Source organism: Paroedura picta, chromosome 6, assembly GCF_049243985.1.
Source record: "Paroedura picta isolate Pp20150507F chromosome 6, Ppicta_v3.0, whole genome shotgun sequence".
NCBI classification, from domain to species: Eukaryota; Metazoa; Chordata; class Lepidosauria; order Squamata; family Gekkonidae; genus Paroedura; species Paroedura picta.
In genome coordinates, this window is record NC_135374.1 from 41,400,028 (window position 1) to 41,416,331 (window position 16,304).

Consider the following 16,304-nt stretch of genomic DNA (forward strand, 5'->3'; position numbering starts at 1 on the left):
CAAACATGGGATAATCTGTTAGGATTCTGAAATGGGAGTGGTCAGCCACAGAAAATGGTCTATGCTCTCCTGCTTAGTGCTAACGTTAGTGCTAAGTGCTCACCCTGTAGTGCTAAATGTAGTCCCATCACAAAGCACCTCATTGTTTGCTCTAAGTCTTCATGACAGAGTCACAAGCTGTGTGCCTGAATTACAGATTATAAAATCTCCTGGGTAAAGTTTTTGTGTGTGGGGGGGACACGATTGAATGCTAGGGAGGGAGCTTAGTCACCTCAGCAAGGGAGATAATTGGACAAACTTGTAGTCAGATTCCTGACTGCTCCAAGTCTAATTGGTGAGGCTACAGCAGCAAGGAGATGACTTGAGTTTTCAGGTCAATTGGCACCTCTGGCTATACCATATTTTTTGTTGATGTAACTCTTCAACTCTGGCAAGGGACATTCCCAGGCTAAAAGACCTTAGGGAGTCAGATACCTCTGATTACACTCCTAAAACCAGCCACAACCATTCTAGAGCAGAGCCCACAACTCAGTTACACCAACGAGCAGCCATCATGGCCTTTTGCCGGGGCCCAAGCTACAGAGTAATGCTGCGGGGGGAGGGGGGCTGTGCCATTGTAACTGGACCTTACACATATCTCTAACATATGACAACACAAAGGTCAGCTGGCTCCCTGAGCATTTTCATCCTCTCCCCTTTAGGATTGTGCTGTTATTTGCCCAATTAAAACCATTTTTGTCTTTGTCAAGAAAATGTACTTGAGCTAACAAATGATGCACAAAAATTATTTTCAGGAAGCAGTAATGCAAAGGGTTAAAAGACTTGCCACTTTCTTAGAACAGAAAATGGATAAAAGGCAGATTGTCATATACAGTGGAAAGGTGGGAACTTAAAAGTTTCACTGCAGACTGAAATAGGAATACATTTATTTACCACATAAAAGGATGTGGTTTGTGGAGTAGAGGAGGAGTTGGGCTTGCTCTGTTTTGTCCATTAAGGTTGTTCATCAGAGTAGGTATCAATACAGAAACAAAGCAATAGGCTAACTGGGTATTCATAGTTCAATTTTAAACACTGGTTTTAATGGTCTTAGATGAGTATAGTTCTGCTTAAGATTACACCTTTCTATTTTAAAGGAGTTTCAATTGAAGATGAAAAAGCCAGGCAAAAAAACAGATGTATCCAGACAGGGATATTTACCAATTTCTCTGAAATTTGGCTGGGGGTAGCGGAAGTGTTCTTCATGAAACAAATAACAAATCAAACTTTTATAGGAAAAGAATGTCACCCTTTTATAAACATTTATTCTTTGTTGACTTCAGCCTAAATAAAGCCAGGCTTGAAAGACTCTATATGCACATTTAATTTTAGTGAAAAATTAGAAATAGAAGTTCTAGAATGCTTCAACATATTATTTTGATATGAACATGAATTGTCAGAAGCTTTATGAGTTATGTTTTCCTTTATGGAGAAATAAATTAATGTTATACAAGAGAATAAAATTAAGCAAAATGTTTCTGTGGGAAACAAAATCCAGAATCCATAAATATATAGTGCAACAGCGAGCGTACAGATAGGATGAAAAATAAACCAGAAACATTCAGAAATGCAGCTGTGCAGCCATTACAGATGTTAGAGTAGGGATTTTCAACCAGGGTTTCCTGGTTACGTGAGAGCTCCACAGAGTATTTTCATGAAGTTCAGATGGCCACTAACATCACTAGACATAACTGGAGCCCACCTCTCCTGTTGCCCTACAGGCCTAGTCTCCTTCTCCACAACGGAAATGGTAAATGATTGGTTGATTAGCTGGCTCCCATCTTACTTTTGTGCCCACATCTCTGAAGGGGCACATCACCACTTTTGGGGTTTCTTGAAGTGTGAAAAATATAACAGGGTTCCTCCACAGTCAGAATGTTGTAGAGGCTGGATTAGTAAGAGACATCCCCCCATCTAAATAAAACGCTAAGGGGTTCTGGGGTGGGATGTGTCCATGATGAGGAAGGGTCCGAATTGGACCCTTCCTCTGGACAGACAATCGGAGGGACCAATCGGCAGGTGCTTTGTGCCTGCCGATTGGTCCCTCTGATTCCCAGCCCCAGCAACTGCGAGCCGCGCACAGCGCGGCTTGCAGTTGCTCCCGGCCTGACGCGGCGAGAGGTGCTTTGCACCTCTCACCGCGTCAGGCCGCCACCCGAAGGAACCCCCAGCAGCCATGCAGCCTGCCCACGTGAGAACAGAGGCGTTGTGGATGCTCAGAAGACGTCCCAGCCCCACCCAGCCCCAAGAGGCTGCAAGAGGACGGCGGCAAAGCCTGCCGCAAGAGCCGCTGCACGCCCGCCGCCGATCACGACAGAGCTGCCGGAGGACGCAGACGCCGCTATAGGCACCCGGCCCCGCCCGCCAACGCACCCAGCACCGCCGCCGCCAATGACCTGCCAGGCCCCGCTCTCTCCCGAGCCCACCTCAGAGCAACGCGGCCACCACCAACGGTAGGAAGCCTCCCAGGCCACCACCTGGCCAGCCTCACCTGCGGGGGGCCCGGGGGCAACGCTGCCAGCCAGCCCGGGAAGGGTCTCATGGTCCCTAGCGCCCGCTGTATTTAGGAGACAGCGGGCTTATTTACTAGTTTCTATTAATATTTGGTCAATTACCTTTCAAAACCCTTGCTTGATGCAAACATTGAACATTGAATTGAGTAATATGCATAATTCAGCAAACATCAGTAGAAAGGATGGAATATGCTTGCTCCTGCTGCTTGAAGGTACACTGAAAATACAGACTTGACAAAAAATACAGACTTGCCTGGGTTTCTGCAGTGAATGAAGATGACTTCAATATATCTTCTCACAGTTCTGCAACAGCTAAATTGAATATCATCACTGTGTTACATTACTCCAGTTTTCATTCTGGAATTAGCTGTAGATCAGGATGTAACCTGAAATGACTTCTAATTTAAAGCATAAGATTATTTAACAAGTGGTATGTTTTAAAGTACATTGACAGCTCTCTTCCTCTCCCCCCCTAAGCCTTCCTGCACAGCAGGCAGATGGCCATTTCTGTCAATTTCTGCTTTGGAGGCTTCGTGTTGGACTGCAGGCTGGAGTTTGAGTTGAGGCAGGTTGCCCCGCCTCTTCCTGCTCCCATACAGGAGAGTCTTTAGTCCAGTGCCCCTCATCTGTCCCAGATTTGTGTTCCTGCATGGGAGCCAGGGCAGTGAAGATTCCAGTGCAGAAATGAAACCAGCTGACTGGGAGTTTTCCAGTAGAGCTAGAGGAGTTTTGTTTTTGTATGTTTGATGTTAGGGGACTTTGAGTTTGTTAATATTCTCATCAATGAACTACTTCTAATTTCATTCAGTGTTCTACACTTGTACAAAAGCTTCTCGTCTTCAGCAGTGGATCCTTTCATTGCTGTATGGTTATATCACTGTCCAAACTGAACACATTATTTTCTGCTTGGAATAAACCTAAGACCTCAGCTCCTTTAGTATAAGTGTGAGAGGGGATGGGGTGAGGATGCAAGTCACATAAAAGCCTTGGAGTATCAGGCATTGGTCCCATATTGGTTCTGGAGGCCTCACTTCAAAAAGGATGTGGACAAAATTGAGAGGGTGCAAGAGGTGAGTGATAAGGATGATCCAGGGCCTGGGGACCAAGCCCTATGAGGAAAGATTGAGGGGCTTGGGAATTTTCAGCCTGGATAAGGGAGGGTTGAGAGGGAACATGATGGTTATCTTTAAATATTTGAAATGTCACTTAGAAGAGGGAAGGGAAAGGTTCCTGTTGGCAGCAGAGGATAGGACCTACAATAATGGGTTTAAACTATGTGGAGAATGATATCGACTAGATATCAGAAAAAATTATGTTCACAGTCAGAGTAGTTCAGCAGTGGAATCGATTGCCTAAGGAGGTGGTGAGCTCCCCCTCACTGACAGTCTTTAAGCAGTGGCTGGACAGATACTTATCCTGGATGCTTTAGGCAGATACTGCATTGGGCAGGGAGTTGGACTAGATGGCTAGTACAACCCCTTCCAATTGTATGATTCCAAGATATATCTCTCACCCTGACTATATTTAAATAGGGCTGACCAGAAATAAGGCTGCCAGACCTGAGAGGTTTTGGGAGAGGGACAAAGCATGGTGAAGAGTCACTTCCAATCATGTAAACCATAGAGTTTCGTGAGATGGATAAAGCATCATGGCAAAGTGTGACATGACTTCTGGTTATGCAGCAGCATGTAATGCCACAGCACCTCCCACAATTTTTTCCCACAGCTGCACTGGGTGGCAACAGGCATTAGAGGCAGAGGGCAGGAGACCTCTTCCCCCTACTCTGAAGTGATGTGTTCAGTTCATAAAGCAGACACAACCCTTGCAGTTCATAGGAACTTAAAATAAAGCAATGGGAACAAGAGAAAGGGAGAAACCAGGAGGGACTAAAGTATGAGCACAGAATCACCTACTTGGGTGAGTGTTAAATCACTTCTAAAAGGAATATTTATCTATTTACTTTATTTTCAGGTTTATAGGCTGTCCCTCTCCAAATGGTCTTTGATCAGCTTACAACAATTAAAGGGTTTAAACCCCATAGAATACAGTTAAAATCTTTAAAAATTATCAGTATAAAAAGATTCTAAAAAGTTAAACATTCTGACAAATCTTTCCCTATCGCACTGGAGCCTAAGTAGATGACATGCCAGTGTTGACCAGGCACAAGAAGGTGATGATGGTCCACAACAAGAGGCCTAATGGCAGAGTTCTGTAAGGGTCCATGTCTCTGTCAGCAGTTCATTCCACTAGGCCAGAGCCAAGGCCAAAAAAGCCCTGGCTCTGCTCAAGGCCAAGCTCGCCTCTCTGGGGCTGGGGATCACCAGCAGGTTGGAATTTGCTGAATTAAGTGCTCTTCAGGGATCATAGATGTGTAGCAGCCACTTTGGAGTCTCCAGACCTAGCTGACAACATCAGTTGTCTCTGTAATATGTAGGAAAGTAACTTTGATATTAGAGTGAGCCTGTAGGAACTGCACTTAGTTGGCACCTTGCCACTTAGAAAAAGTAGGTTAGTCTACATTCTGAGAGTGACAGATGAGTTTCTTCATTAGGCTATCTAGCATGATTCTGGGCCCAATTGGAATGTTGGCACATTCCTGCTGACATGTTTATCCATGGCCACACAAAGTAACAGAATGAAGAAGAAAAAGAACAGTTTTTTATACCCCCCCCTTTTCACTACCAGTTCTCCAGATAAGAATCCACCACACTTTAACCACAACTTCAAACTGTGAAGTGTTGTAAATTTGTCAATGTATGGTGACATCAGCAAGGTCTTTCATGTCTGGTGAGAAGCAGACTTGGTTTGCCATTGCCTTCCTCTGCAGAATCTTCCTCGGTGGTCTCCCTTCCACGTGCTGCTTAGCTTCTGCAATCTGATTAGATAGGGCTATAGCAAATGTATTCATTTATTTTATTCATTTAATTTATATAACACCCCTCACTGTGACATCTCTCTTTAACTGATCTACAGCTAAATCAGCTACCAATCTGTTTCCAGGATTAAAGTTTCCAGTGATTGTCAATGAAGTCCTTCATGATCTGGAGCATACATCCGTGAAGGTTCACTTGTCTTGAAGGTTCACTTGCCTGTTTATATCTTCTCATTAATCTGTCCTTATTACAGTGCCATCTCCTTGAGAATTCTGCTTTGTACTTACAAAGAGTTGAGCTTTTTCAACAACTTACCAGTTACTTTTGAACAGTCAACCTGAAACTGTGGAGCAAGCCTATTTCCTGGTTTCTTTTTCTAAGACTTTAAAACTTGGTTATTCTAGATTTTTTTTAAAAAGAATTGATGATAGATAGTTGAACTTATGGTTAATCAAATCTCGTTGTTCCATCTAGGATTTTTTGATATATTCGCAGTTGGCAAGGTGTCGCAACATTTGGGTTGAGTTTTAAGTTGTATGTGTCAATTTTATCCAGTGGTATTCATTTTTAGAAACTCATTGCTAGTTACTCTGAGCCTTTAGGGGGATAGGGTAGGATGAAAATAAAAATTACTTCAATCAATATGTTGGTGCCCAAGGCATTTACCAGCATTTCCCTATGAGCATTACTTGAGTTTTCCCCAGGTTGACTGTGAGGTAGCTAGCTGAATCCTTCAGGCTTTTAAAGCCTAAAGCCATCTAAGGAAAATGTAGACTCTTGCTTAAAATAGCAACATCAATAGTATAATCCCTAAACAGAGTTGTACTCTTTAATCCACTTTTAGCCAATGTACTTAGAGTTTAAAATTATACAGCAAAATACTTGCATTTACATTCTGTTTTTATTGTGTATGGAAGTAATAAATGCTTCAGTTCCTTTATTCCCTTATCAGAGGTTGAACATTTCATTATGAATAAAAAGTGCAAAAACTGGCATACACTATTTTTTGAAAGATTTTATACTTTAAACATTCATTAACATGGCTTTGTTTAAGTATTTAAAATAATGACAGGAGACAACATTTTGAATATTTTATCATTGATATAGGCCTTTTAATTCTCACCCTTATTCATCATTCTGCCATTCAATTAAATTACACACTGTCAAAGTCCTTTGCTGTGGTGAAAATGAGAACAAAAATTAAAAATAAATATTAGATGAAATGTAAATAAAAGACCTATTTAAAATTGTATGATTCTGAATGACATTTGATAGTTTAACATTCTTGCTTTAAAAATACTAGATTCAAGCCACTCAAAGCTGAACAATGTGATGTTAAAAGAATTCCACAAGCAAAAAAACCCATATATTTCACTATATACTGAAACTGCTAAATATAAAATGCCTCACTTTTGGTAGATTGTATTCTGAATGAAAGTGCAACATGCAAATAAAAGTCCATTCTGTATAAATGTTCAAATTGCACAATATTTGCACAGCATATATCAAGGAGATTTTGGCACTATATCCAACATATCCAATCTCTAATATGAATGAACCCTAACTTTTCAAAAGACATATGAATAGAGGAAAGGTCCACCAGTGGTTATTACCTGTGTTGGCTGAATGATAGATATAGTATTCCATGGAATAATTGTTGCTGGATGTAGGGTTACCAGGGGGAAGTGGGCTGGCAGTGAGGGGATTTGGAGGTGTGGTTGGGAGCTCTCAGATGTGCTGATTTCCAAAACCAGAGCATGTGTCACTCACTCCCCTCCAGAAACTTTCAGAGCTGGCCACTGTCATGCATTTCCATACCACCCCCCCAAAAAAAAAACCTCACAGAGCTGGCATTTGCCACAGACACCACACACTGCCATAACACATGCCCACTCCCACCCCTCCAGAAGTTTCAGGGGGGAGCCAGTGAGTTGTCTGTGAGTTTCAGGTGTAGGGAGTGAGCAGCTATGAGTTGTCAAACATTGGCTCTGTAAGTTTCACATGGGCGAGCAAGCATGCACAAGTTGTCAAATGTTTGCTCCACAAGTTTCTGAGGAGTGGGCACATAAAACACAGTTGGGCAGCATCTGTGGGAAAGTCACAAATGCCACTCTGCAAGTTTCAGGTGGTGGGATTGGGGAGGATTGCTCTATTAAACCCTAAAGCAAGGGACAGATGCCAAAGTGGTGGTTCCACCATCTCCAGAGGGGTCTGGCATCCTTAGCTGGAAGCAATAACAAGAAGAATTTCTTTTTATTAAATTTATCTGGCAGAAATTTTATGGTTGGCTCCACCTCTTTCTGGCAGCTATTTTGTGTTTTCACCAACCACCCCATGTCCCAAACTCAAAAATGCCCACTGGCTTAAAAAGGTTGGGGACCTCTGATGTAAGCTGTTTTGTGTCCCATTGGGGAAAAGTTAAGGTATAAATGAAATAAATGCATGATGCATAAAGTTGAAGAGGGTGGGCAGATAAAAGAAAAGTTTGTTGGTGAGTGGGTAGTAGTAAGCAAGGGAAATGGAGAAAATACGGGAGCTGCCAGGAGGATAGAAAAAGGAAATAATGTGGAGAAAGAGATACTGAAGGAAATGAAGGAACAGCCCCCCCCCCCCAAGTTCTTCCATGTTCCACACTTGTGGTATAATAATTTGAAACCAAAAGTATTCTTCCCCTTACAATTCTTGATTATCTTAACTATTGAGGCATGTAAAGAAACAAACATAAAATAAAGTATTTTAAATGAAATTTCTGATTCATTACTGCTCTGAATTTTCCTTCCAGAAGTGTCACTGTTAAATGCGAATTTGATGCATTTACTATTGTATACGTTAATCCCCAGCTCAGTCAGACTGAAGAAGATAGCAAGGGTCTGCAACAGAAACTACTAGGGGTAAGAAATGAAGAGGGGGGAGCCTTAGGGTAAGATGGGGGAGAGTGTTCAACCTTCACACAATTTAATTGCAAATAGTCCTTATTTTAAGTACCTGCAACAGGAGGGAAACAGAAGCTCAGCATAGATCTTGAACAGCTGGCAGGCATATTAATCTAATATTCAACAATTATTCATGCTACAGTAAATTTGTTGGTCTTTAGGTACTATAAATCTCATTTTGTTTATAAGGATGGAAAGTAATTGTAGCACTGATTCTGCTATGGTTCTTTAATTATATTAAAATACTAAATAGGTAATATGAACTTAATGTTAAAAAAAATTAAAGGAAAATATTACCCTAAGTAGCTGTAGGTTATTTTCTTTGAACCCATGTTGTATTATATAGGAACTAATGAAAAGCAGGTTCCCAAAGCTGTACCTTGCTTGTGATAATAAAGGAGGCCATGCTTAATATGGATTCTCATTACTAGCATCAGTGATAAGCAGGAAACAAAAGCCCTCTGTATTGGTCAAAGAATCTGACCTTGGGTCTTTGTTAGGTCAAACAATCAACCCTCTGTTGTTGCCCAACAAAACTGAATAATATTTAGAAAAGGAAAGCTGCTGGAGATCTAATAATAAAATAATGATCCCATTTTGTAAGGGTATGTCATAGTTACATGGGCAACTCCAATCATACTGTATCTATATATCTGTTGGCAGATATATTAAAAAACAGCAATAACAGGCAAATATAGACAACGTTCTTTGAAAGTAGGCAGTTTCTTTATTCTTTTATCTGACATTCATTCCACAAAACTAATATAGGCATTCCCACAAAATACTGTGTCTATATATCTGTTGGCAGAAATATTTTTTAAAAGCAATAACAGGCAAATATAGACAAGGTTCTTTGAAAGTAGGCAGTTTTTTAAATTATTTTATCTGCTGATATTCATTCCACAAAACTAATATAAGCATTCCCACAAAATGTACTTGCTATTTTGTTCTTCCTAGACTTGCATGCAAGATGATTCATTATAGTAGTTCTGCATATATTATTTACTACTTTGTATTATTAGTATTACCTAAATAATATCTGATGGGATGCCCTGATTAGCATGCAAATTGGGCCATTTCTCCTGTGTAGTTGGAGTAAGTACTGAATGCAGCCAGTGAAAGACTTATCAAGTAAATACAGAAGTTAAAATTAGTGCCCAAATGACTTAGATATATTTATCACAAACATGGAATGTTCATTATATTGTCAAGTATAATATATCATGTTTCAAAATGAGAATTGGAAGGACTAAAATAAGGAGAATAATTCTTTGAATAACTGTATGTATTGCTGGGTATCTATACTGTACAAGATCAATGTGCACATTTATGTCCATTACTTCATGGGCTGGCTTGTCCAAAATCCCAGCCCTGTGCATACTGGGGAGCAAATGATGGGAGAACCATGCCTTACTTACCTACCTCCCAAGTGCAATTTGCCCTCCAGACATCTGTGGGCTCTGTAGACGTAATTCAATCCTAGACTTAAAGCATGATTTCAACTGTCTCTGTGTAGCTACTGTGCATAGATTGGTTGTTACACAATATAACATCCTGCAGCTATTTGAGCTGCACTTGGTATGAGTTGGTGGGAAATTAATACATACACCACCTCTTCTTCCACTCTCCATCAGATACTGGCCTGGCCTATCATCTAAACTAAACTTTCAGAGTTCATCAATATATTTTTGTAATATTTGTTTATATGTTGTGCTTGAGCTGATTTTGGGTGGCATTAAAGTCTGGCTGCTTAATCTATGATAGATAAAATGAATCATTTGCTGCCAGCTCGGTGTGGTAGTTAGAAGTGCAGACTTCTTACCTGATGAGCTGGGTTTGATTCTGTGCACCCCCACATGCAGCCAGCTGGGTGACCTTGGGCTCACCACAGCACTGATAAAGCTGTTCTGACCGAGCAGCAATATCAGGGCTCTCTCAGCCTCACCTACCTCACAGGGTATCTGTTGTGGGGAGAGGAAAGGGAAGGCAAAGCGGCATGTAATAACCAGCTCTTCTTCTACTACATTCATTAGGCAAGTGTGACCCATTTTACAGAGTACTAGGATGCATATATCTTAAATGTGCAAGCAATTTCATTAAATCAAAAATAAACTGTGATTAAAGAAGCTGAGTACATCCTTGTGTGCTATACTTCAGGTATAATAATATATCTATAATGATAAATTACTGTACTTTACAGACAACCAAGTTTATGAAGCTAGCAAATGCACACAGGCACAGGTGGAAAAGGCCGAGTGGGCGGTCATATGGAAGTGGGGCTAATCCCTGCTTCCATATGAAGTAGCTGCTAGGCAGGCTCCCTGCCGGGCCTGCCACAGATCAAGACCACCATTGCCCCAAGCTAAGGGAACATTGAGACCATTTCCACACAGAGGGGTAAAACGCAAGTAGCTTCTGCTTGCAAATGCAGGATGATAAATCTCATGTTTGCAGCCCTCTTCATGGGGAAACCACTCCCACATTTTCCCTCTGCCCCATTGCAGCTTTTTGCCTCCTGATGAGACTGCAAGGGAAAGCAAAATTAACTTCTCCCTCTGCTCCTTGGCTTGTCAATCACAGCAAGCCACCAGTCACAGCATAGCAGTTCTCTCATGAACTGAAACTTTCTCCTCCCAGCCCCAAAATTAATAGCATTGCTATGAAGTTGCATTTTTTAAATGAAAATCAACACTGCCATGTTGCTATGGAGAAACGCCAGGATGATACTGCATCCCCCCCCCCCCTCACACACACACACCATTTTGAGATTCCTGTTCTCTGGGACTATTTCTATCTGGATGGATTTATGAGACACTGAACATGGTCTCTGGAGCCCAAAAGGAAATGTTGTGTTAATGGTTGGTTTAAAAACAAAGCACTCAGACCCCTGTATGATCAGGAGAAGGCTGTCCAATCACCCACCCCTCTTTCCCAGCTCATTTCCTTCCTCTAGAAAACAGAAACTGGGCTGTATTTGCCTACCTGAGTTGTGAGAAGCCTGGACATGGTCCCAGGTGCCCCAAAATACATTTTGTGTTAATAGATGGCTTAAAAACAAGGTGCTCAGACTTCTGTATGATCAGGAGAAGGGTGTCCAATCACTTCCCCTTTCCCAGCTCATTCCCCATCTCCAGAAAACAGAAAAGTGTTTTGCCTGCCTGATCCCAAAAAGACCATGGAAACTTTAAAGAAAATTTTATTTTATCTTTGACAATGTAGCTTTGGAGTTGCACTGCAACACAGACCATGCCATTTTCTTAAATTACTTGGAGCAGGAAATGGAGAGGGAAGGGAGGGTGCCAGAGCAGGGCAAAGCTGCCAAGATTATCACACATTTCTTCCTCCATATGGTCTTATCCCTGGTTGTTCACTGGTTGCTCACTGATGGAATGCAAAATTTAGGGATGTAAATCCAGTTTAGGTGATTCCCAAAATTGCGAGTTAAAAATGGCCAAAACTTGACCCAGCTACTGGACAGCCTTGGGATGCATGCAATGTCATGTGGAGGGGGCTCTAAAACCCACCAACATTCGAAGGCTGTCCAGGAACAGAAATGGTCAGATTCTTCTGTGTTCCCTTAGCTTGCTGCAGGGGAAAACAGGGGGGCTTTACGCACCGGGATCTTTGTAGCAAATTGGTCACTGAATGAAAAATCGCCATTTAAAATAGTGGAATTCGTCGTTATGCATACCTGCCTTTGTAGTGGAATCCAGTTGCGTTTTGTAGCGTTTCCCACAGGCTTCCGGTCTCGGCAGAAATCGCTAGAAAGGAAGCGCTATTGCCGAGCTCGTCCCGCCCCTGGCCGTCAAGCAGCCAATGGGCAGCCGTTAGCATGCTCCCAAACAGCCCCTTTCCCTTTAAGAAAGGTTTAAAAAAAAAAAAACAGACCCATTGTAACGAATATGTGTTAATTCGTTGCAACGGAGAGACCCATCCAGCTGCCTGGTGTGTTTGAGCTGTCGTTTGATCGTTGCCACACTCCCTGCGAGTGAAAAAAAAAATCCCCCCCCCTCTCACGGGCCCGATTTTCGGCTGAATGAATGTGTAAAAAATAAAGTGACTGCTTAGTAGTGTGCTTAGTGACTGAAGTGTGCTTAGTGACTGAAGGGGAGGGGCTGAAGCCGGGGAAGCCTCTAAACTGAAAGAGGCTCGCTGGTGCGTTTATCCCCGCTCGTTCGGAGAAAAAAAATGGTGATCGCTTCGCCGGAAGATCAGAGAAGAGAGCCAGGGGGAGGGACTTTGTAGAAACCGCAACAATGTTAACGCACAGGTCTTTTTCGCTAGTGTTGCAGATTGGTTGCAGGAGTGTATCGCTTTCCGGAGGGTGAATCCACTTTTGGGGATTTCCCTGAAAGCGCTACAAGGAAGCGCTTTTTGCAGATTGGTTTCAGGTGTGTGGCAGATTGTCGACGACGTTGTGCAAAACAGCAAATCAGTAGCGTTTTCAATTGGCAACCATTGTGCTATTTTGAAGGCGTGCAAAAAGCCCCACGGCCTTTCCCACTGCTTCACCATTTCAACAAGGAGTAATTTTTTTTAGATGGTGCAGTCCATATTGCAGCGGAAGCACAAACCTACTTTGTCAAAGGGGAAATAAAATCTTTAAAGTGTCCACGGTCTTTTTGGGTTCAGACAGGCAAAACACATCCTCTTTTTTGTTATCTGGAGGTGGGGAATAAGCTGGAGAAGAGTGGGCAGGTGATTGGGCATCCTTCTCCCAATCATACAGGGTTCTGAGCACCTTGTTTTTAAGCCAACCATTAACAACCATAGATCTTTGAATACTGTGGAGATGACTGGCACCAGCTACAAAATGTGTGGAAGAAAGGGCAGCCTGAAATAAAAACTGACCATCTTTGGCCTAGTATACTCACATAGCAGACATGAAGAAACCCTTTTGAGTGCACAGTTCTGTGTAGGATGGCATGGCTATAAATATTGGATTCTGACTTAAGCCATTTAATTAAAAAGCAAAATAAAATAAATGCCTTCAGTTAATCTGCCAACATAATCAGAGGAAATACAGCTCAGAAATAATAAAACCATGAGATACATTTTCACTACAGAGGATTGTAAAATGAGCAACATACTTTATGAATGCAAATAATCTTTTTGTAACAGCTGGAGGTAAAACAAACCCTTAATAAACCCATAATCCTAACATATTCCTTTGCTGTCTTTGCAGGCAGACCAGTAATGATTGTGGTTGAATACATGGAGAATGGATCCCTTGACTCCTTTCTACGGGTGAGGTATCATTTTCTCAGGACATTTGAATACGAAGCCATTCCAAGTAAAGATTCTAAATCCTTTATCATAAATTAATTTTTACATAATGTTATTCATGGGTTTTTAGTTGAAGAAAAGCATTTCCCCCAGGGTGCAGTTCGTAGGTACAGTGATACATTAGAGCACAGCTAGGAGAAAAAAAAAGATTTAAACTTAACAATGTAATTGATTTCTTCTACAAGATCAGTTCCCATATTTAGTAAAATGTATTTGAAATGGTGTTAGTGTGAATAAAATGACAAATTGAAATGCAAATGCCTTGCTGCATGGAAGCTGCTTATTTTACTTAGTCACTTTTTAAATGATTTTTGGTGGGGAAGCCCTTGGGTAAGTATGGCTTAAGTTGGGTAATTGATTTTTAATTATTGATGGTTACTTGCATTTAACGAACTGTGTGAAGTGGCTTGACAACAGCCTGCATCAGAGGTCAGGTGTTGAATCTTTGTGAATAAAGGCCAGAAGAATAGACACTAGAGGGCAACAGACTTGGATAGTAATGTCAGAACTGTAACCCCTTCGCTACAAATAGAAAATGCCTTGATTTTTTTCTATAAGCATAACCAAAACTGTTTGAACAGTGAAAGCTACAGTGACATTATGTGGCAGATGGCCATGACAAGATTGCCCTGTTATATTTCCAGTGTTATTACACTTCTCTTTATAACTAGGGGTGTTTAAAAATCTGTCAGTTACTCTTAAACTCAGAATGCTAGTCAGGATCTGATTGTTCAATGAGCTGTTCAGGTGCTCATGCTGTTTGGCTTGAACAGAAAAGCTGTAGCTGAATTCCAGCCTTTCAGGGACTCAATAAAAACAGGATCCCACTTTCAGCTTCTGATCTCGCCCTACCAGCTTCTCCCTGGATCTTGGGTAATTTCCACCCATTTGGCCTGGTGATGACCGCACCGGGCTGCCACCAGTTCTTTGTGAAGGGGCAGTTTGCCTCGCTGCTTCCTTTGTCCCCATGGGGGACCATTTTTTGTGGCACACACCATCCACCCTGAATTTCTGCCTCCATGCAAGGCAGCCAGGGTGGAAAGTTTTTGTCATGTGGGGAATGGTGGAGGCCTAATTTTCCTGTTTAGGAACGTGGTAGCAACAACAACAAAAAGATGCCTAAGGCAGCTTGTTGATGCTGTGCAGTGCTGCGAAGCTGCCTAGGGCATTTTTCTGTCCCTTCTGAGATGCCGTTGTCAGCCCAGGGTCGGAGGAGCAGCTCATCCCTGCCACGTGGGCCTGGCCCTGCATTGGCCCCATTGGCTCCTGAGACAGAAAAGGGAACAGAGAAATATCCATATTCCTTTACTGCAGGGCAATGGAGGTCCTGAATGGGGACAGGCCTGGGACAGGCCTAGACCCACATTGACATCATGTGGAAGTGGGGATTAGCCCCGCTGCCAGATGAGCACCGGCCCAGGCCTTATTCCCCATGTGAAAAGGTCATAGAGTAGCTTTGGAGGTGCAGTGCCCATCAAATATCAGCTGATCTCCCCTTTCAGTTAAGATTCTGGTTTTATTCTCTCTTCTTCATACCTCTCAACCTTGCAAGGACACAGGAGAACGCTTGGAGAAGGAAATCAGAACTAAAAGTAGGTGTCTGTTGAGGGGGCTGCTATTCCCCTCAAGCTTCTCCTCCTCAAGCTCCACTTGCAAGGCTAGAAGGCAGCAAGGACCTAGACTGGGGAAAACAGAAGCAATTCCTTCTGTTTGCATCTCCCCAACCCAAACTTCTCACTATACTCCAATCTTGCAGGAACATTATGAGAAGCATGAGAATCTATGTTGCCTACTAAAACTGTCTCCAAACTTCACAGCAAAGCTGGGACACAGTGAATTTGGAGAGAAGGGGCCATCAGCACGGAGATAAGAAACCAACTTCCAGCTGATTCCTGATCTGCTGCAAGTAGGTTTCTGTATATCTTTTTATCTCCTTGCTGGTACCCAGCAATTTTTCAGGAGTTGTGGAATAGAACACCACTCCCAGCTGATTCCCTGATCCCTAATGATCTGAAAATGGGCCCAGAAAATAGCAATTCCTCTAAGATGTGCTGTGATTAAGCATTTTTTCCTAGAGAGAGAGGGTAGATCAGGGAGATCTTCATCTTGAGGGTATATTTTTTTCCTCCTTGAGATAGTCAATGTGTGTGTAAAGTGCCACTGAGTTGTTATTGTAGAAGAAGAAGAAGAAGAAGAAGAAGAAGAAGAAGAAGAAGAAGAAGAAGAAGAAGAAGAAGAAGAAGAAGAAGAAGGAGGAGGAGGAGGAGGAGAAGAAGAAGAAGAAGAAGAAGAAGAAGAAGAAGAAGAAGAAGAAGAAGAAGAAGAAGAAGAAGAAGAAGAAGAAGAAGAAGAAGAAGAAGAAGAAGAAGAAGAAGAAGAAGAAGAAGAAGAAGAAGAAGAGTTGGTTCTTATCTGCCGCTTTTCCCTACACAAAGGCTCAAAGCGGCTTACTGTCATGGCCCCATCTCCAGAGGGTGCCTCTGGACCACTGCCTGAGCTCATTCTGCCAGCTCCCTCGGAGGAAGGAAGTGGAGGAGCTGGAGCAAAGCAGCAGGGTGCTGCTTAGAGAGGAAAGTCCTGATAGGGAGCCACAACCAGATCCCAGCCAAACAAACACCATGCCCTCTGCACCAGCATTACCTCAGCCTGGAGCAACACCC

At 42.3% G+C, this 16,304-nt stretch overlaps 1 protein-coding gene across 10 annotated transcripts in view; it reads left to right on the forward strand.

Annotated features, from left to right (window-relative positions):
- EPHA6 (EPH receptor A6) overlaps positions 1–16,304 on the forward strand; it is a 537,720-nt gene that overhangs the window by 440,478 nt on the left and 80,938 nt on the right. For all 10 annotated transcript variants that reach the window (XM_077342222.1, XM_077342223.1, XM_077342219.1 and 7 more), the window contains one exon: positions 13,544–13,605. In XM_077342222.1, coding sequence (XP_077198337.1) covers positions 13,544–13,605 — 62 coding nt within the window. The remainder of the gene's footprint in view (positions 1–13,543; positions 13,606–16,304) is intronic.